Here is a 25714-nt window from a genome sequence, read left to right as displayed (position 1 = left end):
ATGCTGGATGGCTGAAAGGCGGGAATGAGGGAGGGAAAAAGGACTGGTCAGCATGCTCAGTGCCAAGCCAGGCAGCCGCTCTCATGGCATCACGGCTGGGAGCCTTCCTACTCCCCATCCCTCACCTCGGCTTTCCTGTCTGACACCTCGAGTCGCAGCACACCCATGGGAATTGCAGCTGGTGCCACTGAAGGGAACATCCTTTAGTGCTGTTGGAGGCACCCTCTGCTTGTTTTTGTCTGGGGTGCAGGTAGAGGACCCATCCAACTCATATCACCCCAGGATGTCAAACCACATTCAGGGCTTGCAGTTGACTGTAGTCTGTGGAGCTCTGGTTTAACTGCAAAGGGTGAATTTAGTCCTTGGATCTGGCAGTGTTTGGGAATGGAAAGAGAAGGCTGGACAGCCCACGCATCTGTGTTCAGGCCCCTGTCATGTCTGCTTTCTCCAGCTCTGGAGCTCTTTCTGAGCTGAGCCAGGGCTCTCCTGCTTTCCTACAGTGCAGCTCCTTTCAGTGTCCCTTTCCTGGTGTTTGGAGCACCAACAAAGCCAAGTCACTTCAAACAGGAGAGCAGATTGAGGTTGTGATGTTTCCACTGGCAGTGATGATCAGTGGCTTTTGTGACATGAATCCCTGTCCAGCAAACTCTGGACTGGGATGAGTCAACTGCTTCCACCTTGGAGGGCTGCCAGGTGATGGATCAAAGAGGGGCTGAAATCTGGAGGCATTGGCTAAATTTGGGAAGAAGTGACTTCACAGAGCAGTGGTGGGGGGCAGAAGCAGAAGAGAAATGCTCCGGAAAGTTAGCATCTGAGGGGATGTGGGATTTTTCTCTTTGGTGTTGGATGAAAGCCCTATGGAAACAGTAGTTTCAAAGAAGAGAAATCATCGAATTCCTCCTCCCCGCATATCTCAGCAGGTCTGACCAGCAGCAGGACGCTTGGCTGTTGAGGTGGGAAGTTGCTGTGTGCAGCACCCCCTTACCTCCCATCCACCCTTTTTCAATTTAAAGTCTTTTTTAGCCACAGCAGAGAGTTTCTGGAATGAGGCAGGGGAAGTCTGAATGGCTGGGCACACAGCCACTGCTGAGTCAAGGCATTCAGCTGCTGACTGTCCTCGCCAGCTGAATTTCAGCTCTGTGACATGCAGGAGCCCAGGTTAACTCCACAGTGTTCCTAGGTCAGTATTTAATAGTTGTCCATGGTGTACAAGTGGGGTGTGCTGGGGATGGAGCCCTCATCGGCTGCTCCACAGAGGCTGCAGAGCTGCTCTCCTCTGTACAGGAAGCACCCTGGCCATGAGAAGCCTTTTTCATTAAAAGATCTTTCATTGTGTTTTAGGTAGCTGAGCATCCCATCGTACGTAAGACACGTAAAGTTGTGCTTTTGAACATTTTAGCTTAACCTGATTTTTGTTTTCTTCCCCAGTGGGGGCACAGGCACCTATAAAGCAAATTTACTATCTCTTAATTTCTTAAAGATGTCCTTGAGCACCCCTCCTCACTCTGTCTGGAGGCTGTGGATTCACAGTTTGAAAGCTGCCAGCTTCAGGAGTCACTGATGTCTTTAAGAGGCAGAATTTCCTCTTCTCTCAAATATCTTCATTGTTATGTGCTGGTCTTGTCTGAGTCCAACAGGTCTCCTGCAGAGGGAAGCCAGGGCTGAAAGGCTGATGTGGATTCCCTGTCTTCTCAGACAGCACACCAAGGCTTAGCACAGGGTTAGGGTGGGCAGCAGTCCTGGCACCGGGACTCTCTGAAGGCTTGTTAAGGAGCCTTTCTATGTGTGGGTACCCTCGGAGCTCACACCCTCATCTTGCCTTCCTGCTATTTTTCCCAAACAGGGCTTGGCTAAAGGGAAAGGATTTGGGGATGTTTTAAGGGCAGTTCACCTCTGCTGCTATGGATGTTTGCTGGGCAGAGGACCAACTGCAGAGGGAGTAACCCAGCTCAACCCTGCCTCATGCCCTGCCCTGGGAAGCATCACTGGAGGGAGAAGGAGAATGGGCAGGACCCAGGACCCTGACTCGTTCCTGCTGTTAGCAAAGGGCTGTTAGTGCTGGGGGCTGCCTGTGGAAGGCACATGGTAAGGAGCTGGGACCTGACCACATGAGGAAAGTATGCTGCTAATGAGGCTGAGCCTGCAGCGACTCCAGCAGCCTGTCCTTATTCTATTAATCCCAAATCCTGGTGATGTGCGGTTAGGTGGGGGTGGCACAGGCAGGCAGGGTAATGAATTGCTTCCTGCATGCAGGATGACAGGGTCTCCAGGCAGGCACCAGCCACAGTAAATCATAGAAGGGAGAAATGGGCTAAAACGAGACTCAGACTTGATGTGATCTGACTGTGCCAGCTTGTCTGCCACGGGGGCTGACTGAAAGGTCCTGCTTAGGGCTGCAGTTTGGTTCAAAGCGCCAACAGAGGATGCTAGACAGATGCGTATTTCCATCATTAAAACAGATCTAATCTGCTTCTTTCCCTTGTTTCCATAGATTGGAAGCGCAAACTTGTAGCAAGTATCTTCCAACAGCGAGTCTCTTCCCTTCCTGCTTCCCTGTAGCTTTTTGTGTGGTTACCTTTCCTTGTCATTGAGCAAAAGTTTTCCCTGTCATCCTTGTGTGGTATTTGTTTGGGGGATAATAGTGGCATGAACCCCTGGGCCAGGTGACGGGGGATTTAATGGAAGAAGGGTGGGCTCAGATCCCTGATCCAAGATGGAATGGCTGCCCCATCTAGGAAGCCATTTCAGGAGCTTTTGCTGGTAAGCTAGAGATCTCTGAGTTGATGGATGTTGGTTTGAGTAAGGATGCTTGCTGGCTTGTGGCTTTTGAGCCATGTCCTGCTATCCAGGCAAATTACAGCTGGTATAATGAATTGTTTGTTTTGCAGCTCTCCTGATGCCTACTGCGGATTCACCAGGTTAGCAAAGTTTATGCAGGCTATGTCTTAGCCCCAAAATAGTGTTCTCCTTCGCTCTCTGCTGAGATGGAATGACAGCAGATGGAAATATCAGAGGGGCTGAATCCAATCTGCAAAAATACTCTTTGTGCCAGTGCAGGCCACTTGCATAGGCAGAGTAACTGATTTTCTGTGCTAGCAGGGCAGCTTTCTGAGCCTGAAGATGCAGCTTGGCCAACTGTCCAGTGGTTAAGCACAGTAGTAGCACTGGCACTGCAGCATGGGGGACAGGAGCTCTATTCAGTGCTCGGTGGAGCATTTGCTAAACATCATTTTTCCCAAACAAGAGCTGTGTTGTACCCCATTTCTCAATCTCTCACCTCCATAACCTTTGCTAATGTCTCCAAGCTTGCTGTATACTTACGAAATGACCAACCTCCTGATAACTATTTTGATGACATTACTGCAATACAGAAGGATGGCTTTTCACAGGAGCTAGATTTTTTCAGGAGATGTTCCCTTGCAATGCTGTCTTCATATCTATTTCATCTTGCATGTTGATGGTGGCTCCCGTCTGGTTGGCTTTGCAGCAAGAGGAATTACCTTCCTTGTGTTGGTGCTCCGCTGCCCCTCTCCAGCTCTGTGAGCACCTGTGGGGCAGCAGGGATGGTGCAGAGGTCCCCAGGCTGTCAGGACACCTTCCTTCCATGAGTCCCACTGCAAGATGGGTTCCTCTGCATGGCAAACTCAGAACCACCTCCCTGCAGCACACAGAGGTGTGCCTGGCCTAGCAGCCACCAAGTGTGAGTGCCTTAGGAAAGCAAGCAAGCTTGTAATACCTCTTCTTCAGGCACTGTTGTAGTCTTTAGGGTTCTCCTGGTTTTATAAATAGCAGTCTTTAACTAACTTTTCTTGCCTGAATTATGACCCTGTAAGTCCATGAACACTGTCAGTGCCCACAGCATCCTGCAGTAAGGAGTTTTAACAGCTTGCCTACATATCATTGAAGAACAGTCCGTGTGTCACGCTTTGTGACTGTGCTGTGACTGCCTGGTTCATTTGCACAGCCTGGCTGTTGGGGGAGTAAGAGCTAAATGAGTTTCACAGTGGAAGGCAGTGGCCTTTCCTTCTCCTCTTCTTTGGAACCACGAGTTTCCAGGCAGCTCTGCATGCGAGCTCTGCAGCATGCCTTTCTTTGGTCCACCGGGAATGGAGGAGGAGGAGATGCTGATGGGGGTTTATTGCTGTTTCCTGTCTTGTCTGAGCCTCTTGTCCCCTCTGAGGTGGTGGGCTGGGGCTTCTGGTCTTCAGACCTGCAGCTCTTTGTACTTGTGCCAGGAACAACCCAGCAGCAAAGTGAAATTGCAGCTCTTTCCTTGCCCCCTCACTCAGACAGAGCAGCCGGGGGAAGGAAACAGGGGGATCAATTGCAGTAATAGGTTTAGCAGATGGCAGGGGAAAAACCAAGTTATTTCCATCAGTGCCCTCCTGTCAACACGAGAGTGCCATGCCCACCACAGTGCTCATCTGGCCTTGCTTCACCTCCCTGCCCTGCTATATTGTTGCACTGGGGCAAGTTTAATGCAGCTTAATGATAAACTGTGGTTTAGCTCTGCAATGTGGTCTCTGTTTAGAAATGTCTTTGGGATGCTCTGTCCAGTAGCTTCCTCCAGTGTCTCTGTACCCGGGACCTGGTATTTAGGTCTTTGCACAGTCTGTGGTCTCTGACCTCAACAGATAGTCTCCAGTTTCTAGATAACAATGTCCTATTTGTTTCTAGTCCATCCTTGTTGCATTTCATTTAATTTTATTGATAGCTCCATGGATGTGTACCAGAGGTTTAAAGTGCAAAGGGAAGTGGAGACCAGGAGGATAAGGCACTGTAAACAGAATGCATTGCCAGGATGGGTGGGCAGGCTTTGGAGGCAGCCAAGTCCCCACATCACCCCATTGCTCTGGGGGAATAAAATGTCTGCAGTAATTATGGTCTGAAAATGCAGATAAGCTTGAAGGAGAGCAAAGCATAGCCCAGCTTTGGCTGGCTTTCTGGCTGAGGGTGGACGGGTTTCTTTGGTTAGCCTGAAAACAAAGGGGAGGGGAGGAAAGACTGTTTAGCCAGTAAACAGATGAAGAGGCTCCTGGGGTCTACCTGGTTGGTCCAGCTGCCTTTCCAAGCAGCAGCCAGGCAGCTCAGAGCCTCAGGAGGGTCCCCTTCCCACCAGGTGAATGTTTTCCTCCTTGGAAGCTCTAGTGCCCGCTCTGTGCTTTTCACTGTTCCTGGAAGTAACAAGGATAAGTGCATGTCTCCTTGTACCAGAATATTTCATTTTGGCCAGATGGTCTTGATCTGTCATGCATGTGAGCCTGAAGAGCAAGGAGAGCAGTCTCCTCTGTAAGGGAACAGGGAGCAGCCACCATCACACACACTACAGCAGCATTTCAAGGCCACAGTGGTGAATTACATGAAAGTGTTGAGAGCCCTTTTGCAGCAACATGGACCGCTGTGGTCGGGCTGCGGACAGGGCTGGTGCACTTGTTTGGGTTTCAGGCCATCTGCGTGTCCTGGTTTGTTCCCCATGATTTTCTGAGGCTTTTCTGGGCCCATATCTTCCTTGATTTGGTGTTTGTTCTTTAATTGTGAAAGAACCCAGATGTCATCGTGCCTGAAGAGTTGTGCTTGTGCCTGGGTTTGAGGCTGTTCAGCGACCGTGTTTCTTGGCAGCATTCAAATAAGAGAAGGGACCCACAACCTGTGGTTTCTAACCCATCTCATAAGTGGTGGGGCCAGTGCTGGCCATAGCAAGAGGGCTTGTGCTGAAGCTACCTCATTGCCTCCTCATAGCCACCAATATCTCCTGTTTGCTGTGTCCTTAAGGTACTCGAGCGCACAGCCATGGTACTCATCCCTTCTACCACACTTGTCTACATGACTTGTCCTGTTTTGGGGTATAAATGTTTGCCCCTTCCCCAACTGCTCCTCACTCTTGTCCCTGAGAGCTCAGGACGTGGAGGAGCTTCAGTGTTTCCCTTTTTGTCTGTTTTCTGACGGATGCCCACTTCTGTGGGAGCTGTGGTCTGCACTGCGAGCAGCTTTGGGGGTTTGGGCTTCCTCAGCTCCTGACTCTGTTGCCAGACAGTCCCAATCCACCCACCTTCACTCAGTGACATGGTGGGATTTGTGGCTGTCAGACCAAGGCTGAGGAGGCTCATGCCATCTGTGCCTTCCAGGGGGGGTTTGTACTTGGCCAACAACCCAGCTGCCCCATTGCGCTGCTGACGCTCTTCCTTCTCTTTTTCAGGGAGCCCATTGGAAAGAAGAGATCTGGTAAGCAATCCTTTTCTCTCCGCTGGTTCCACCAACTCCTCCTTCCACCCATACCCATGGTCTCCTGGAGCAGGGCAAGGGCCTGGCCCCATGGCAAGCCAACCCCCTGCTGTTCTCCCCATGGGGCTCCCCAGCATGGTGTGCCTCCTCCACCCACCCGGGAGTTCACTGCAGTCTCCAAGTCCTGGTCCCATGTCCCCTGTGCATCCCGTGGCGCTCCCAAAAGTGGGATGGACGCCCGCAGCTCTCTGTGCTGCACTGGCCCCCTGTTCACTCATTAACCAAGTTGTTGCCACCGTTGCTGCCACCCCCGGTTCATTTCGCTCCCCACCTCATGCCTTGTCTCCCGTCCTTTTGTTCCCCCATCAGGGTTTATCCAGAGAACGGCCTCTTTCCTGCAGAGAGGTAGTAACAGCCGCTCGCTGCCCGGCCCTTGCTCTTGCTTTGCCTTTCACCAGCGGGACATCTGCTCGGGCTGGGTGGGCAAGAAGCTGTCACGTCCCCTGTAGCTTTCTGTGGTGGCTGGTGGACATGGGACAGTAGTGGAGAGGAGGTACGGCAGGCAGGGACTGGCGCTTGGCTGTCGGTACAGCTCCACGTGCAGCGGCTCTGTCACAGGTCTGGGGTGAAGGGCTTGGTCTGCAGCCAGGAGGATGGGGATGCAAAATTTCCCATGTCCAGAGGAGGGTCTGAGCTGCGTGGTGGCCAGCATGAGGTTAGAAGTCCTCTGATGCAGCAGCACGTTCTGCTTCATGATTGCACCAGCTGGGACCCTTTGGGTGGATGGTCGGGTCTGCGATGCCCTAACCCTGATCCTCAAGAGAGGAACATCTCTGGAAGACCCCCCAGTTGGCGTGTTAGTGGTTATCTATGCTTGTCAGAAAGAGGAGGAGAGGGGAGGGGAAGAGCCTTCAATCTGTGGATTAGGGAGGGCATCTTTCAGCTACCAGAGCTACCAGAGAAGGCATAAAAGGTAGCACGAGGGTCTTTGGGAAGGAAGGTTTGGATGGAGATTCTGCTGAAATAGGTTGTGAAAAGGGTTTTGGCCATAGAGTTGGCACTGCCATAAACCAAAGTGGTGGGTCTTCATCTAGCTTTGGAGGTAGAAAGAAGCTTCTTGCTATGGGTGGGGAAAAGAACGGGCTGCATTTTTTTCCCTTCTCCTCCCTTTTGATAAAACAGAAGTAAAATAAAGATAAAAGCTCCCTCATCTTAAAAACAAGCTCTTGTGTGCTGGCTCAGCAGGAACATTTGGTGTGTAAGGGAAGGGTGTTGTATTTCCCTATGAGATCAGTGTGTGTTTAGATCATTTTGAATCCTGTCCACTTGTATTAGGCAAGAAAAAAGAAATCCTTTCTGGGGTTGAGAAGAAGAGGAAAAAATATTCTGCTGCATAACTCAGTTCTTTGATGGCAGAATTCAATTTAAGGATGCTGGCTGTTACAGAAGCAGGAGCTTTTCCCCTGTTTGTGTCCTGCCTTTGTCCTGCCTTCCCACTGCAAGTTTACGGGCAACTTCACTCTGCCATCCTGTTGGCATGGTGGGTTTGTAAGTGACAGAGGGATGTTGCTGAGGTCAAAGAGAAAATGCTCCTTGGGATGCTGTTTGCTTGTCACCGTTGAAAGGGAGGAAACAGGGAGAGTTTAGGAAGTGTCCAAGGCAGGGCTGCTCTGGCATTACAGGTTGCACTGGCATCTGTCATATGTGCAGTAGCCATCAGGGAAAGATGTTTGCATGCAGTAACATTACAAAGGGCTGCTGCCTCGTGCCAGCCATGTTCAGAGACTCCTCTCACTGTGTGGCATTTTCTGGCAGCAGGAACAGTGTGTTTCTGCTGCTGTTATCCCGATCCCACTTACACCTTGAGGAAGTTCATCAGTTTCTCAAGCCAGGCCTGCTTTTAGGTAACAAATCTGCAGCAAGGCACAAAGCAAGCTCATTCATTATGGGTCTCCCTGAGGAAGAGGCATTCAGTAGCTGTGCACAAACACAAATCATGAGTATTTTCAAATGAGCAACTTCCCAATTGCTGATTTCTCCCAGCATTGCTGGAGAGGGGTTGCACTGCTCTTAAGAGAGTGCTGGAAAAACCTCCCAAGCTCCTGGCAGCAAGCCCTGTTTGAAATGGGATTTAAGCAAACACTGGGATGCGAAGCGGGTTAAAGTGCTGCCTGCCCTCAACCTCCCGTGGTGACGAAGAGACTCAAGTGACATTTGCTGTTGTGAGGAGGGCCCAATGCGAGTAAGCATTGGAAATAAAATCTGTTTCCTCTGCTTAGTATTTTTTTACCAGTATTTGAAATCCCACATCTGTGAGTCTTAGGCGTGGGCCCAGGCTCCATACAGCCTGCAGCTTCCAGGGGGATGGATTATTCCCGGTCTCTGGGATTCTGAGGACTGACTTCACCACTGATTTAGGTACATCTAAAAGCAGTCATCATGTCAGTCCCCAAGACTGTTTTGAGCATTTCTATTCAGTCGTGCGTTCATTGCAGCACTCACTTAGTGCAAGGGAACCTGAAACTGTCTGCAGAGTTTGTATTTGGAAGGAGCTGCCCAAGGAGGCTGGCAGAAAGCTCAAATATCCCCCTGCCAGCTTTATTTTAGATGCTTTCTTATGTGGCCACATCCCTTTTGCTGTGCTATGCAATGTGTCTACAAAGCCCCCCAAACCACAGTATTCATTCTAATGAGATACAGTGAAAACACAGCTCTTGTATCCTACAGCAGCCACAGGGAGACTTTTATAAAACTCCAACAGTGAATGATGTTTCCATGTGATTATTTTCCATTTCTGGAAAAATCCCTGGAGAGATGAGAGACTCGCAAAAGATACAGCACAGCATCTACTGCCCATCTCATGTGAGAGCAGGGAGAAAGTCACTTTTGCAGTGCTGATCTTCACAAACTCATGGGAGAGGCTAAGAGAAGAGAGCAATCCTAAGCACACTGGGTCCGATTTGCACAGGCCAGAGGACTAGGAGGAAGAAACTTTATCCAAAGAATTACATCTTTGGAAGATGTGTTAGGCAAGGACTGGAGTGTACAGCTTCAAAGCCACATGCCCCGTGCCTGAGCTCTTTGTTTCCCTGTGGAGGCACCAGTGTCCAAACCCCATAACGAAGTCCTGGCTTTTGTCACTGATACTGCAAAGCCAGAGATTGGAAAGGCTAGAAACATCACAAGCAACCCCATATATATGAGATTTCCTACTGGTTTTGTCCATCTCAGCACTTTGGGTGAATGGCCAAGTTTCTGGTCAAACAAAACCTGCAGAGATTTACGGGCTGACCTGTATGTGACAGGTCACTTTCCTGATCAGTCCTTGGGTTGGTAGCTGGGATGTGCACTGCCTGGAGGCTGTCTCCCCAGCGCCTCTCCTGCAACCACAGAAACTATCAGTTCTGCAAGACCAGTCTAAGGACCTCTGGGTATCATGAGCCAATGTACATCCCTTCTAAGGCCATGTCTGTGTCAGTCTCACAAGTGAGGGGTGTTCACGATACAAAGGCTGTGTTCCTGCCTACACCTGTCTGCGAAACTCACTCTCTTGTGGGCTCTGGACTGTATTAATGCTTCCTCTGCTCCCCAGCTGCAGAGCTTTAGTACTGTCTCTCATCTTAGATGGTAAGGTTTACACCATTGCTATTTTTAGGAGACCCAAGTCTGCCCATATATAGGATGTTTTGTTGTTTATTTGAGTGTGGTTTTTGTGGTTGAGGATGATTATTCCAGGTGAAGATGCTCCTGAAATTAACTCCTACATCTTCCTCCAAGCTCAGATTACAATTTCTGTTGTTGGTTTAATAGGTACATTGGAGCATCCAGAATTGCCTGCTGAAACTACAAATAGCATCAGAGCAATGGGTGTAATTATAGTGAGGGAGGCAGAAAAGAGAGTACTTTTCTCTTCCTGTGGCTGTTATTCTTCTCGAGGGGGTTGAATAGATCCTCTGATCACTTTAAGCACAAACCTTTAATTGAGCTAGTAGAACAGATAGTCCTAGCATCCACCATTCATTTTAGAGGGCTATTTTTAATTCTGTCTGGTGCCCCACCTCTGGGTTTTAGTACAGAGGAAGCTTTCATTAGCGGTAACAGATCCTCTGCACTTGGCCAGCTCACCTGGAACTCTGCAGAGTCCTGTTTATAGCAGAATAACATGGACAATTTGCCTCTTTCCTTTAAATAAGACTGCCCTGAAGATACATTGTTCATTTAAATCTTTGTTGTGGTCTTTCTTTCTCAGAACCAATTTGAGAGCTTGTGACCCCTGTGCACAGGAGAACTGTGTGAGGCAGTGGAGCATCCTAGGATTGCTGAAGTCCTGCTAGATCTTGTCCATCTCTACTCATACACTTTTGGGATGAGTGTGCCACTGTAGGTTTCCTACTGGGAAACCTATGCTCTGCAATAAATTTCCCCCTAAGAAAGATCTTTTGTCAGGCTGAGTCCTCTCATGTGTTGGGTCCACTTGCAGGGTAGGTGCACTTGCCATATAAACATGTTGCTGATAATGTAGCCTGAATTTCTTTGCTGCGTTTCACCTAACTGTCCAAAGGGTCTACCACTCTCTATGTAATTTCATACCATTCAGAGACTGGGAGGTAATTGTCCTGTACATCTGCTGTGCTATAGCAGCTAGAGCGCTGGGTCAGATGTGATTTCTGCCCCAACCCAAAGCTTGAGGCTCTCTCCTCAGAGTACATGCACAGCCCCTGTACATACAACTTCACACCCGTGATCAGGTGTGTGACTCTTGATCACTGGTGCTATAATAATTAACACTGCCCTACTTCCAAAGCACTTGGCAGGTATTAATTAATTCTTACTGCACCTGGGGAGGACAGGGTAATGTAATAGTGTCATCGTCTGACAGGTTGTGAAGCTGCAAGCTAAAGTGCTGGGTTGGAGGCCAGAGCCAGGGCTTGCAGTGGAGAGGAGTCATGGGCAAGAGTTTCTGACAACTTTTTGCTTCTTGGAGGCTTTTGGAGGCAGATGGGGCAAGTGCTGGTGGTGTTATGGATAACCAGAGCTTGTTTAGCAGGAGGCTGAGCCGACTGAGCACCAAGCTTGGTGGGGCTGAATAGGCTGGGCTTAGCACTCAGCTCACTCAGAGTGTGCTATGTTAGCATGCAAAGCCCTCGGTCACTTTGTGGTCTTCCTTCACACCACAAGCCTTGGTGCAGGTATGGGAAAAGGGTGGCTTTGCCAGGTGTATAGGGACAAACTTGGGGCCATGTTTCTTAAGCAGTGACTGATGCGAGTGGAATCCTCTGTTGCAGTGCTGCCATAGCGAGCATCACCAAGTGAAGGGTGTGCATCTGTATCCTGAGCACTCTCCTAAATGAAGAAGTGCTTGCAGAATACAAGCCAGCCGAGCCCTGCAGTGCCTCGCTGCTGGTCTCTCGCCGAGCAGGGGCTGGCGGTGCTCCCGGGTGTCCCTGGCCTTAGCTCGCAGTGCCACCCGCAGCCTGCACGGGCTCGGTGCAGCCGGGACCGCAGCATCCCTCTCTCCTCCGGGTGCCGGGCTTTTCTTGGGTGGAGAAAAGCTTTGCTCCCTGTCTATCTTGCCTCTTTTCTCCCCTTTGGGGTACTTTTTTAGTACTTTCTGATGTTAAATTTTGATCTCAGCAGGAGGAGCTGAGCAGAGTTAGCGGAGCAAATAACAGTGCAAACCTTGCTGGCAAGCTGTGGGAAGGTGACTGAAATACATAAGGATAATGGTGACAGGGGGATGCTGCCCTGTCCTACAAACATCCCTCCACCTGGGTGTCCAGGCTCTTTAGCCAGGACCCACAAAACTCGCTGCAGGTTGTGTGCGTGTTGAGTTGGGATCTGAACTGGTCCGTGCATTGGGACAGCTGATGTCAGCGCACAGACGACTGCCTTGAGTCCCCTTGGTGTCCAATGCTGCTGTGTGCATCTGCGGCGGTGGTGGGGCTGCTTGGACAGCTCTGTCTGCGAGCAGGAAGGTGGGTAGCAAGTGAAAAGTCTCACCTGGTTGTACCCATCTCACCTGGCTGCTGGTTTGGTCTCTCCTCACTCTGCCCAAGTCTCTGGCTCACATCTCTCACGCTGGGGTCCCCAGGGTGTCCTGGAGCTGCTTGCAGGCCAGCAGGTGCTCGGGAGCGGTGGTCCGTGCTCTCGGGAGGTGGTGCTGACCCTGGCACACGGGTCGGTTCTTGTCCCCCCTGTGCAGGAGCTGACTCTGCGTCGGTCGACCCCTTGGTGCTGGAGCAGTATGTCGTGGTGGCGGACTACCAGAAGCAGGAGAGCTCCGAGATCAGCTTGTGCGTGGGCCAGTTGGTGGATATCATTGAGAAGAATGAATCAGGTACAGAGGGTTTGGCTTGGCAGAGGGCTTCGGGTCTACTGCGTTGCACAGCAAGGGAAGGAATAGTAATCCTGTGTCGTTAGTGTTTTCCTGCTAGGTCCTTAAGCAAAACAGCCTTCAGGCACCTCACAGGGATGTCCTTGGGTGGTCAGCTGAGGTGGGATGCGGAGGTGGCTTCAGTCTGCAGGCTGTATGAGCATGGGCAAGGCTTCAGGGCTCTCTCTAAAGGAAAGGTCTTATCCCTGTGCTGAACACCAGGCGCCATCCATCTTTTAAAATCTCTACTTTACGCTTCTTCATGCTGAAGCACCCGGCCAGTGGATCCTGAGGACAAAAGCCGTTCCTGGAGTTGGCAGGCTTGTTTTATTGATAGGGGGACATTCTCATAGTGCCCAGTGAAAGGCCCCATTGTGCATTCACAATTCCTGCCTCTAAACACAATGAAGCACCCGGCTGTGAAGCAGGGCAGGCAGCTGAGCTATTTGCTTACTTCAGAACTTAAACTTGCTCTTAACCTCTGCAAAGGGCTCAAGTCGTGTCCTGGGCCCAACCTCTGGAGTTTGTTGAAAAGGGAAATTCATTCCCTGAAGTTAACAGGAGTTGCTAATGGGGGTTTAAAGATGAATCATGAACATAGATTTTAGAACTCAAGAAAGCTGGTCCCCAGAGCATTGTTTGCGCCCACAGCTATGCTGGGAAATGAGGAAAATAAAAGCAACCCTGAAGCAAGTGAAGCTTATTAGCACAGCCAATTCAAAAGCTATGGCAAATGATTTATTTATCCCTGTCAGCCTGGTTTTCCCTTCCATGCAGATAACTGCTGATTCTCTCCCCGACAATCTAGTTGTCTTTCTAAATGACTCACTGGTGAGGTTGTTTATTTCCCCCCCAAAGACACAAATAGTTTGTGCTTTTAATAACTGAGGAGCACGCATTTATTTTGATTGGACACCCAGGGTGGCCCAGAATTGCTTGTGGCCGCTCTGGAGCTGGTTGGGTTTCCATGAGAGAGCTCATGTTTGAATCCTACCTTTGCTCTTAGCTTTCAAAATCTGCTGTTTCCACAAATGTAAAGAAGGCGAGAGCGCAGCAGGAGTCAGCTATTGATTCACAGACAGGGGACTCATCTCTGCTAATTAGCCCAGGCTTGCTGATCCGGACTGAGGGAAAATGAGCCACAAAGGGCAGGGGGAAAGGGAGAGCAAACATGGTGGCTGGAGCTGTTTGCTTCTCAGAGCCTCTCCCATTCGTCATGGGGAGGGAACTGTACCTTTAGATGTTACTCGGCTGTGATTCTCCCGTGGTGCTGCCTGTGCTCCCAGTCGGATAGTGCTTGGCTCTGTTGTTTTTTGGTCACCCCAGCTTCCCACGCAGGCAAAAACCCCCAAGGCTCATGGTTTGGAGTGAGTTTTGGGGTGGTGGGAGCTCTGGGCTGAGCTGCCTGCTTTTTTCTTCTCAGGCTGGTGGTTTGTGAGCACGTTGGAGGAGCAAGGCTGGGTGCCAGCGACCTGCCTGGAGGCCCAGGATGGTGTCCAGGATGAGTTCTCCATGCAGTCCGAGGAAGGTAAGAAGGTGCTGGAGACATCTGCCCCAGCTTCTTCCTGCTGATCGGCACCGAGCTGCTCGCAGGACTGCTTAGCCCTCCCTGACCTGGGCAGGACATGTCAGGGAAGGACAATCCCACAAGTGCTGTTCAAACCTGTCTGCCCATGGTGGTTCTGCCCATCCAGTGCTCTGCTCCAGTGCTGCAGCAGGAATGGGGCAGCTGGACACTGGTGATGTACCTGCTGGCCTTTCTGCTCCCCACAGAGGGGCTGAAGGTGCCACCTCCAGCTCCTGCCATCCCAGTGCCTCCTTTAGGAGCTGTTTGACCTGCAGTGGAGGAGGAGCAAAGCTCAGGTCCTAGGAGAATTCGTGTGTTGTCTAAACCCATGGAGGACAAAGAACACAGAGATCACCTTGTGAGAACAGCAAGGTTGTAGCCTTTGCTCAGAGCAAATCTGAAATGCCCCTGGAGATGGAGGTGGGAGGGGGGCTCAGACTGGGGAGGGGTCTCCAGGTGACTACAGTCTCTGTGCCACTCTCTGGTGTCAGCCCTGTCTCCTCTTGGACCTGAAGTGCCACTTCCTTATGTCCTCTCTTGTCCTTCTCCTGCTTCCCCAACATGCTCTTCCCAGTCCCATGGAGATACTGGTCTCTGCCCAGGCACGTTGGCCGCCGTCGGACTCTTGGGGACTTGTACACCAGTGGATGGGGTCAAGGTGGACTTCACAGAGACTTGTTTGGCTGCCCGTGTTTTGTGCTTGGAACCATGTCCGCATGTCTGTTTGTTTGCTTTGCATGTGATGAACCCTACTTGTGTCAGTGCTCAGTGCCTGCCATACGTGCTCCTCAGCCTGCTATTAGACCCACTCATGTCCATCTCTTTCCTCTATCAGCTGCTCCTTCACACTTTCTGAGGGTTGTTTTGGGGACAGAGGCTGGAGTTTCTGCTTTCCCCCAACATGTGTGCAGGCTTATTGCAACTTGCTGTTGAACTGCCTTAGTTCCTGTAAAAGTAACTCCTCTGAGCTGTGATCCTTGGGTTGGTGGCTCAGATGGGGTCAGGAGGAGGAAAGCCTGCTGGGTGTAACAGGACATTTTCTGCTTTGACTCCCGTGCTTAAAGGCAGTGGGAAATAGGGCCCTTTGAGGGCTGTGCTGCTCCAAGGAGGCAAATCCAGGAAACCTGCACAGTGTGGATACATGAATTCCCAGAAGTGTGGGGTTTGGAGGCAGACATTTCCCACAGTGGTCTTCACCCTATTGTGGCACCGCATAAGCACAGGCAATTGCTTTCCTGGTTTTCTTCCAGAGAAGACAGGACAAGGTGAGGGAGAGGGATAGATGGATGAACCTGTTTGTCTGACATGTCTGCGTGGCTGTTAGGGTGTTTCCCTTCCTCTTGAAGGGAAAAGCATCCGTGTCCCTGCTTGCCATCATTCGGTCGAGTGGACAGGACATCAGACTCTTCTCCAGGCTCACCACATGCCTTTGACGAGTGTCTTGGGGGACTCAGATGTTGAACAGGGAAGTTCATGTAGAGCTGCCACTGTAGAGCAGTTTGAGAGCTGTGCGTGAGAGCACATCCGTATGTGTGGGGTTACTCCCTGATGGCCATGGGGTTTATTTCCCTGTATAGGGGACAGTTCTTCTTTAAACACACTAAGAGATAAATCTGAGCTGAAATGGAAGCATGGAAGGGCTTCTTAAAGAGCAGGTGAAAGGAGAGCTGTCATATAAAAGGTAGTCTTTAGTCCTAAGGGAGAGGAGGAACTGTTGTAGACAATATCTTTGGGCCAGACTAGCTCCCCAAAGTTTACATTTCCAAACGCAGCTGGGTTTGTTTTGAAGTACATTTCACTGACATTTCTCGTCCAAATGGTTGTGTATCTCTGTGTGTTTGCACCTATATTACAACAAGAATTATCATTTATATAAAGCACTTTTAACCGTTGTTTGACCGAGTCCAGGTTTCCATAAAACAGTATCTCTCTGAAACTGCACTTTCTTTCCAACAGAGGAGAAGTACACCGTTATTTACCCATATACCGCAAGAGACCAGGATGAAATGAACCTGGACAAAGGGGCTGTGGTGGTGGTGATCCAGAAGAACCTGGAGGGCTGGTGGAAAATCAGGTATGTCCCTACCTCTTGCTATTCCCTGGCACTGCAGCTGAGGCTGTGCAAAGCACGTTGGATGTACAGTTCAGGGGCAAGTCTAAGGAAGGGCAGAGAACCAGAACTCATTTCTCTCCATCCCTACAAACTAAAGCTAGTCGACTTTCAGGACTTCAGCCAACCATAGCTGTGGCTGAACATCTTTAAAATCCCCTAATTTCCTGTGCTGGGAGGTGGACTGCATCATGGCATCACATGCTCCAGCAGTGTAAAGGGAACCGGTGTGAGAGCCTTAGTGTTACATCATGTGCTGCTGGTAGGAAAACCAGTGAGCGTTCCAGAGGCAGGCTGGATGTTCTGACTGTGTTAGGAGGTGAGAAGAGAAGGGCTGTTGTCTGGGCCAGGTCTGCTGTACGCAGGGTGTGCTGAGGCCAAAGACTCCAGACCATTCTGAGCTGATACTTGTGTTCTGCTGGAGGCTCATTTTCTCTTGTCTGTGGTCTTGCAAAGATCCGGACTCGAGCAGGGTGGGAGCACACACTGCAATTTTCTTAACCTTGCATTGAACCTGTGGTCTTGGCAGCAGCAGAGCCCCAGAAAAACATCCACTGACTTTTTAAGCGGAGGAGGGCTGCCACGAGAGCTCCAAAGGCAACTACTCAGTAGCTGGTGCCATCTGAGCATAGGGGCTGCAGCCCAGCCAGCAGGGAGAGGTTCTGCTGCTGGCGCGGGACCCTTTAGCATGGCAGGACACTGCGGATGTGGGGTTCCAATCGTGTCACGGGGCTGGTTTCTCTGCTGAACAGTGCAGATTTAGAGCAGGGAAGGGACCCAGGCTGCCGGTTGTGCCTTCTCCAAAGACCAGTTACATCAGTGCTAACAGCATCCCTCTGGTTTTCCACTCTGCTTCCTCAGCCAGTGTCATTCCTGAGCTAGTGCCATTGCTGAGGTGAAAAGGAAATGGGGCTTTGTGCCATTCCCAGCCTTTGGCCCGCTGGCTGTGGCCAGCTTGCACAGGAGCGTTAGTCATGGCTGGAGCTCTCCAGGTCTGTGTCATGAAGCATGACCAGCTCATTCTACCCAGATCGTGTAGCATCTTCAGTCAATGTTTGCTCTGAGCTCAGCTCAGGAGATGGCCAATGTCTCAACACCACTGGAGCGCAATGGGCTCCTCCTCTGGGAAAGGACTCATGGTCCCGGTCCAGCACAGAGGCTCAGTGCAGTGACACTGCCATTGTTGCCACTACAGGTACCAGGGCCAAGAAGGCTGGGCCCCTGCCTCCTACCTCAAAAAGGGGAGTGGAGAGATGTTCTCGCAGAAGCTGGGTTCAGGCTCCTCCACCCATTCCTGTGCCTTGGATCTGGATGGCATCTCCCGGCAACAGGTCCTGGCAAGCAGAGAGAAGGATGTGCTTGCTGGCCAAAGGGATGGGAGATTTGACGGCCGTCCCTTGCCCAACGCTGACATCCGACGCAGTAAGTGGCTGGTCTGGAGGAGGCCACTGGTGGCTGGGGTACAAGTGTAGCCTTTCCTGTAGGCTTTTTAGCGATGTAAGGGGGTGTGAGGAAGGCAAAAGCCTTGTAGGTACTGTGGGTTCTGCAGCAAGGTCTGGAGGTGGCATTGCACAGGGACAGTGCTGCCCTGGGATCTGCTGAGCATCAGCAAATAGGATGGAGATCCAGAGATCCTCTCCTCTCAGAAGCTGGGGCATTTTTACCCTTCTGGAAGCCAGGTCTTCTGGGTCAGACCTGCAATGAAAAAGCCAGTACACATGGTCACCTCAGCTGTGTTTCCCAGCAGCACCTGATGGTGCAAAGCTGGTTCTCCTTCCAGTGGGACACCCTCAAAACCTGGGTGACCTGTGCTACTCAGGGCAGACAGATTCCTCCTTCAGCTTCCTTGCCCATTGGTCAGGTTGGTCCTTGCCTTTCTTTTCTCATTGTCACTTGTGTGTTTTGAACACATGTGCGACCAAAAGCCAGAAATTCAACAGCATCTGAAATTCTTCTTCTACAGAGTCACCAAAGATGAGGCAGAGACCCCCTCCTCGCCGAGATCTCACCATAGTAAGTGCCACTTGATATAAGAGAGCAACAATGGCAAAGGGAGTCAGAGGAGCACTGAAAGGAGCTCTAGTCACTGGTTATTCTTTGCCTGGGATTTTGTCCCTGTACCATGGGCTGTGCTCTGGTCAAGGCTGGAGCACGCACACTGCCTCCCTGATGTTTTAAGCCTCCTCTCTTTGCACGTGGTCTTTAAAGGAACTTTTGGCCAGTCTGTTCTGCAGGGCTGGGTTGCCAGTGGGAGGCTGCAGGCTGGCTCCCTCCCTCTGGGGAAGGTAACTGCTGCCGGCAAGAGCTCTGGTGCTGGGCAGTTTTCTGCTCAGCCTGGAAGTGGTTTGCTTGTTTGTGTTGGTGAGGACGCTGCATGGGCATAGCAGATGTCCCTGGCCTGGCTGCGCTATCTTGGGTCTCTGCAGGCTGGTGGCCTGTGTGGATGTTGTATCACATCTGCTGTAGAAACATGCTGATGCATTTTCTCTTCTCATAGCCACGCGGTTTGAATCTGCCCAAACCTCCTGTCCCTCCTCAAGTGGAAGAGGAATATTACACCATTGCTGACTTCCAGACCACCATCCCTGATGGTATCAGCTTCCAGGCAGGAATGAAAGTAGAGGTGAGACTGTTAGTCTTCTCACATCTTCACATCAGTGCAGCGCTCCTGACTCCCATTGCTCTGCAACCTGTTTCTGGCAGGTGGTCCCTTTCCAGGCAGGGAAGATCTGCTTACCATGGTATTCTGGTTGGAAACTGGGCATGGTGATGCATGTGATTGCCTCTGTGGACTGTTAATATCCCAGGCTCTCTGAGAGTAGGAGAGACACCTGTATGAGCTCACAAGACTTTGGAGTCCGTAGTCTCTTGGTGGCCTCCTGTCCTCCTGTCGTGCAAGTGTGTGGGTGCTCTGTTGTCTGAACTAATGCAAATTAAAACCACAGCACAAATGGGGGTAGAGATTGTGGTTTTTTCCTTAATTAGGCCAGGTTAAAGTCAAAAGCCCTTCCCAAATTGCTTTCTGCTGGCAGGATTCCTCCTGCAGATGTGATTTTGCTTTTCAAAACGTACGCTGTGCCTCCTTAAGAGGATTTTCTCTTCACTGCTGCCCCAGTGGGCTCCTCTCAGGTCCCAGCCCCACTTGTGGAGCACACAAAGCCCGAACCGTATCTGGCGGTGTCCGGTCCAACACAGCATCGCTGCGGGTTGGTCGCTCCAACAGTGCCGCTCAGTGGCCACCGCTGGTACCCGGCATGCCGGTCCCGGGATAGGGACAGTTCAGCGGCAGCTCCGCGACGTGGCGATGACGAGCCTCAGTCCCACGGCACGCAGGTCCCCTTCCCTGCCAGAGGCTGTTACCAGGTTCCCCTCTCATTAGGATACCCATGCAGTGATTATATGGCTGGCTTTTGGATGGAGAGGCACCGGGGCCATGTGTCACCTTGACATCAGTTCAGAGACACTGAGCATCCCCTTTTGTGCAGAGAGCAGTCCTGTATGGATGTCTGAGGTTTCTTTACCCCTTGGCAGGTTATTGAGAAGAACCTTAGCGGCTGGTGGTACATTCAGATTGAGGAGAAGGAAGGCTGGGCCCCTGCCACATTCATCGATAAGTACAAGAAAACCAGCAACGCGTCTAGGCCAAATTTCCTGGCTCCGCTTCCCAGTGAGATGGCTCAACTCCGCCTTGGGGATGCTGCGGCCGACAGCAGCACCAGTGAGGAAGCAACAGGACCCTGCCGCCCACTGCCAGAGGCTCCTCCTAACGGTATGGACTGTGGTGGGAAGTGGGCCAAAGACTGGAAGGGGAAGGAGGCTCCCGAGAGCGGGGACCTAGCCTTTGCTGGTGGCTATGAGGAGATCTCGGACCGTGACACAGAGGAGAAGCCCAGCCTGCCACCCAGGAAGGAGTCCATCATCAAATCGGAAGGCGAGTTACTGGAGAGGCAGAGGCCGCCCCCCAAGCCCCCAGGCATGATTTTGCCCATGATTCCACCCAAGCAGTCAGCAGCTCCTAAGGACATGAAGAAGCCAGAGATCAAACCAGAGAAGGGCAAACTCTTCCAACTGAAAAACGAAATGGGACTGGAATGTGGACATAAGGTGTCGGCCAAGGAGGTGAAGAAGCCAAACCTCCGGCCCATTGTCAAGCCAACGAAGCCAAAAGCTGAGCCTGTGGAGGACAAGCCTGAGCCCATCACCCAGAATCCATTCCTGAAGTCAAGACCTCAGATCAGGCCAAAACCCGCTGCAGCCCCCAGGACTGACCCAGCACCAGCTGATGATAAACTGGACATCTGCAACCTGCGGAGCAAGCTTAGACCTGCAAAGTGCCCAGAGAAACCCTCCGAGCAGGACACCACTGCCGGCGAAAGCTCCTTCAGTAACGCCATGGCCTCTTCAGAGGCTTCTGGAAGGTTTCAGGAGCGATCAAGCATGGAGAGCAAACCCCTGCCCAGACCGGACAGCCACACCACAAAAGAGGTGCTGCCCAAACCCCTCCTGGGCCCAGCAAACCCCCTGGGTGCCAGGGAGCCCCCACCACAGCGCCCCGTGGTGCCGCCTCGCAGACCACCCCCTCCTAAGAAAACAGGGGGTCCTGCCTCTGTCCCCACAGCGGAGCTGAGGGTCCCAGCACGGGAAGCACCCGAAATCAGGTCATCCCCAGTGCTGGGGAGGCCCATGCTGGTTCCTCCGAAAGCCAAACCATTCCTCTCTGCCTCCATCCAAGATGAAGCCAAAGTAAAAAGCAGCATAAGCCCAAAGGTCATATCCAAGCCAGTGGAGAGAGGGGAAGCCAAGGAGAGGACCTCAGCCCCTGTCTCCAGTCCGGACATCACCAGGGAAGCTCTGTATGTGGCAGTGGCAGATTTTGAAGGCGACGAGGAGACCAACAGCTTCAAAGAAGGGACTTTGTTTGAAGTTCGCGAGAAGAACAGCAGCGGCTGGTGGTTTTGTAAGGTCCTGACTGGGGGGCCGTGCTGGGAGGGCTGGATCCCTTCCAATTACCTGAGGAAGAAGCCATAGCTGCTCCTCTGCTTGCACAGCCAGAGGTTCCCTGGTCTCTCACCCGAGTATTTAATTAGATTAATTTATAGTTTTCCATAAGGATGGCTTTAAACAAAAGATAATACTCGAGATCCCACGCATCCCAGCTGGTGCCCATTGGCAGCAGCGTGGAGGAAGCAGCTCAGCCTTCCCTCCCCACCTGTGTGCTTCCATCCACCCTCCTTCCCACATCTCCTGGAGCAGCCAGAGCTGCTCTGGCCAAGCTTTGTGGCATACAATGGCTACCGTGGTTCTCTGTGCTGGGGAGTTTGACCTTGGTGGACATTGTTCTACCTGCACGGGCTGTGGAATGGTACCAGCCAGGGAAATCTGGTCGTGTAAAAGGATTTGCCTTCTCTGAGGCTCAGGTTCATGGCCAGATGTTGTAGGTCACATTGCTTAGTCCAGGTGTGTAGCAGAGCCATAGGGAGTGTGGCAAAAAGGAGGAATGATTGCTGAGGATGAGGTCCCTGTAGCTCTGCGTGCACATGCAGGCACAGGCATTGCCCTCACCCCCTGTTACTTGCTCCCCGCCGTGCATGCCATGGGGCTGTCCCTTGGTCCTTCCTGCTCTAAAATGACAAGTGTTAACTTCAACATCCTCCTGGTGATAAAAAACCACAGACAAATGCACACATGCACACACACATATATATAACAGGTCCTCTCTGTGCTGATCCAGGACACTGTGCAGGCTTCTCCCTTGCAGTATCACAACCAAACAAGAGGTGTTTTGCTCTGGTAGCTAAAGGATGCTATGCAAGGCACAGAGGACCAAAATGACCCCAGAAGCCCTGGATAAAGGATGCTTTGCTTTCATTCCCACACAGACTGCCCTGCCTGTTGGACTAAGGGGACCACCCGTTCCCATGACCCACAGAGCTTCCCAGGCTGGCGGGCAGCAGCCAGGAGGTGGGTCCTTTAGTAGGTGCTGATATTATCAAGTGCAATGCAGCATGTGGGAGTTCAGCTCCTCGTCACAACCAGTTGTGAGGTGTGTCTGGTGCTCAGGGGCTCCCTGCCTTGTTTCTCACCCATCTGCCTGTCTTCCAGGTACTTTGCTTTCACCATGCTTGCTGGGCTGTTTGAGGGTCTTCAGGGCAAGCAGAGCCTGGGGTTTTTCCATGCTGCCATTCCTGCTTGCACAGCCTAATCTTGCCCACAGTGTTGCTTGTCCTAGCAGGAGGATTGAGCATAGATGAGTTGTTGTTCCCCAGTGCTGCTTTCTTCCCTCTGTATTTGGCTACTTGCAGATTTAAGGTCACATTTCTCTCTCCAGAAAAGCTTTAAACCCAGTGCTTCTGTGGGTTTCTTGTTGACCAAGCCCTGTTGCCCTTTCTAGTCTAATTGCAAGTGTTGAGCACTGCAGCTGCAGCTCTGCAGCCACATTGTTTTGCTGCTGAAAATTATAGTTTTCCCTTTAATTTGAGGCTGGCAGAATTGAAGGAGTGTTCTCCACTCCCCTAGATGCTCACTGCCTTCTCTGTCCCCTATTTTCTCCTCTGGAAATGTGGAGTTGAAGGTATTTCTGTCTGTGTACTGAATGAAAATGGTGGTGCTTCAGGCCAGGCTCATTTTGAGAGGGTGATGGGGCAGTTTGTCCCAGTCCTTCTTTATCAGATGGAGAAGTCCCGACCATTCCAGTCCAGCCTCATATCCAGAAGCCCCAAGGTTTGTGTTTTACCGTGGGAATTCATTCACCCTAGTCTGCAGCTGATTCCTCTTCCTCCCACTTCCAGTTTTCTCTGGTGGCACATCAGCCCCTGATCAGGCTGACTCACCTGAGCTGGCAATAAGCAATACATTTGCAACCCAATCCAATAACAAATTTCTTTGCGTGGCACATTGCGAGGTGTTGATGTGCTCCCAGGAGCGCTGCAGGGTGGGTTGGGGGAACAATGATGCCTTGTCTCTGCGCATCTCTTGCTCCAGTAAATCCCTTTTGCTTTGGAAAGGAATGGGGACAGGATGAGTTAAGTCAAAGCTGGCAGCAGCCCAGTCCAGCCCCTGCTGTATCTGGGGAGGGGGCTGGAGCTGTGTCCACATCCGCTCTGGCAGTATCACACAGCAGGCTGGAAGGGCTATGAGTCCTTTCCAGTGGCACTGTGTCCTTGTTCTCTCTTTTCTGAATGGCCTTTTAATCTCAGAAGTGTCTCTCCTTTCTCTGTCTCAGAGACCTCACTGTCCCCAGCTTTCCTCAGGAGGGACAATGCTATTTCTTTGGCCTCCATACCAAATGAGGGCTATTTCTGCTTTCCTCCCAGACTGAACCTCAGAACTGGTAGTGCTTCATTTTGCTGACACAAGTACTGTATTTGGCTCATTGAGTGTGTGACAGGATTGCTCCCTTGTTCCCAAAGAGCTTCCAAGGAGGCAGGTGAGTGCCCAAGTAGGGGATGACCCTCAGCAGGGTGCCAACACTTGCAGCCTTACCCCTTCCTACCACTCTTCCGTCTGCAAGGGGACCACAGGCTGGACGACGGCTCCTATCAGGAAGATGCTGAGAGCCATGGGCTGGCAGGGCTTTGCCCCTATCCAACATGTGCCCTCTGCCGGGCTGTGCCTCCTCTCTGTACCTCACACAACAAATGTGGCCAAACTCCCCGACTACCTCGTGAGGAGGAGGAGGGCAGCCAGGAGGCTTTGTACCCTGAGCTTGGCCACAGGGCTCATCACTCCAGCAGCCAAAGATCAACCTTCCTCCTTCCCACCGCCAATGCAGCAGCAAGGAGGGGCATCACCACGGCTGGGGGCAGAAGAACTGGGTGCTTGGAGGTCCTTGCAGCTCAGCACATCCTTGGCAGGCTGGAGGTCCTTCCTGCACCCCGCAGGCTCTCAAAGCCCATTTGTTTGTCTGTCTCACTATATTATGTGTGTATAAATCTACATTACTGTGGGAGGGTGGGGGGGTCAGCAGAAGATAGATGTAGCCATGTAAATGCCGTATCTATACTTTCACCATTATGGGGTTGATTTCTTTTTTAATTCGGTGGGGTTTGAGGGTTGATTTTATTTTTTTTTTAGCGTTTTTGTTTTCTTCCTTTTTTTTTTTTTTTTTTTAAGAAATAAACAGAAATTGCTTGACTGGTTTCAAGCACCCTTGTGACCCCGTGTCTGACTGGTGTATGTCTGGTGTGCTGCATGACGGCTGACATAGGTGTACTCAGGCAAAAGTAGCTATCAGAGCCCAAGTGCCTTCTGGCAGAGGGTTGCGTGTGTGGTATTTCATGCATACAGTGCTTGGGAAGGCTAGGCAAGGAGGGGAAAAAGGACATGGAAGAGCATCTTCCACTAGCCTGGCTCACTGCTGCCCAGCCTGGATAGGTAAGCCTCTTCCACGCTCATGCCCTGGCTTTCAGGTGGCCATAACCCACCTAGTCCATGCAGATCCTGCAAGGGCTGGAGATTTGGGCATCATCAGGCATTGCTCAGCACCTGAGCTGGCAGAACGCTAACAAGGGGCTTCAGCCATGGGAGGCTTGGTTTGGGCTGGTACTTGCATCATGGTACCCAGGCTGGCAGGGGGCTGCAGGTGCAGGTGATGGGAGCGGGCAGTGATCCTCCATGCTCTCCCCAGGGTTGGGCCAGCAGCAGCTGGAGCAGATCCTCACGCTAATGGTAAGTATGGTGCAAAGTCGCTCTGTGGCCTGAGACTGGCAGTATCAGCCTGTTGGCAGCTTCAGGGATCAGCTCTCTGGATAAACTGAGGCAGCAGAGTTTATAAAAAGGCCTTTTGGTGTAAACAGCCATCCGGGCTCCTCTGCTACCTGCGGCTTGTGAGGTTTTCCATGCAAACACTTAACTGTGGCCGTGTTCTTGCCAGGGCAGAGTTATGAATGAATTCTTCCACCCTGCTTTAGACCACATCTGAGGCTGCCTGACTGGTGTCAGCTTCAGCTGGTCACATTTAGAGATATAAATAGTCTAGAAAGCAGCCTTCAGCTGGCCTCTGCTTGTGACATAGGGAGCCAGGTATTGCTGCAAACCAAACAAAAAAAAAAAGAACAAAATAAAACAACCCTTAAAAAAAAAACAAAAAAACAAAAACCAAACAAAACAGAATTAAAAAAAGAAGAAAAAAAAAAAAAAGAAAAACAGAAGAAAAGGAAAAGCAGCCCTCCTCTCTGTGCCTGCATCACCCCTTCCCTGGCCAGCCACGGTGGTCCCCAGGCTGCCGCAGCCTCAGCACAAGCACAGGAGTGGGGCCACACCTGCAGCTGCCTTGCTTGAGATGGTGCAGGTTGGATGAGGAGTTTGGGGCACCTGGAGAGGGCATCTGCCACAGGACACCCTGCTTTAGTGCAGTGAGCAGCCCAGCTTGGAAGGGTTTGCAAGGTTAAACAAGCCAGGAATGCCCCTACCCTACCCTACCCTGCCCGGCCCATCAAGGGAC

At 51.4% G+C, this 25714-nt stretch overlaps 1 protein-coding gene across 4 annotated transcripts in view; it reads left to right on the top strand.

Moving 5' to 3' along the window:
* Positions 1-24326, top strand: part of SH3PXD2B (SH3 and PX domains 2B) — a 73834-nt gene extending 49508 nt beyond the window's left edge. The window contains exons 6-15 of one of the 4 annotated variants that reach the window (XM_057409789.1): positions 6197-6222; positions 6592-6627; positions 12425-12559; positions 14019-14123; positions 14737-14820; positions 16119-16236; positions 17468-17694; positions 18236-18285; positions 18770-18895; positions 19804-24326. In XM_057409789.1, coding sequence (XP_057265772.1) covers positions 6197-6222; positions 6592-6627; positions 12425-12559; positions 14019-14123; positions 14737-14820; positions 16119-16236; positions 17468-17694; positions 18236-18285; positions 18770-18895; positions 19804-21300 — 2404 coding nt within the window. In that variant the 3' untranslated portion in view covers positions 21301-24326. The remainder of the gene's footprint in view (positions 1-6196; positions 6223-6591; positions 6628-12424; positions 12560-14018; positions 14124-14736; positions 14821-16118; positions 16237-17467; positions 17695-18235; positions 18286-18769; positions 18896-19803) is intronic. The other 3 variants (XM_057409790.1, XM_057409791.1, XM_057409792.1) reach the window with 3 other exon arrangements.
* Positions 24327-25714: the final 1388 nt, after the last annotated feature.

The sequence above is a fragment of the Pezoporus wallicus genome, unplaced genomic scaffold, assembly GCF_028554395.1.
Source record: "Pezoporus wallicus isolate ANWC-B61680 ecotype Strahan unplaced genomic scaffold, APGP_CSIRO_Pwel_v1 contig_4309, whole genome shotgun sequence".
NCBI lineage: Eukaryota > Metazoa > Chordata > Aves > Psittaciformes > Psittacidae > Pezoporus > Pezoporus wallicus.
The sequence above is the reverse complement of the archived record's forward strand: the minus strand, read 5'-3'. Positions and strand labels throughout refer to the sequence as shown.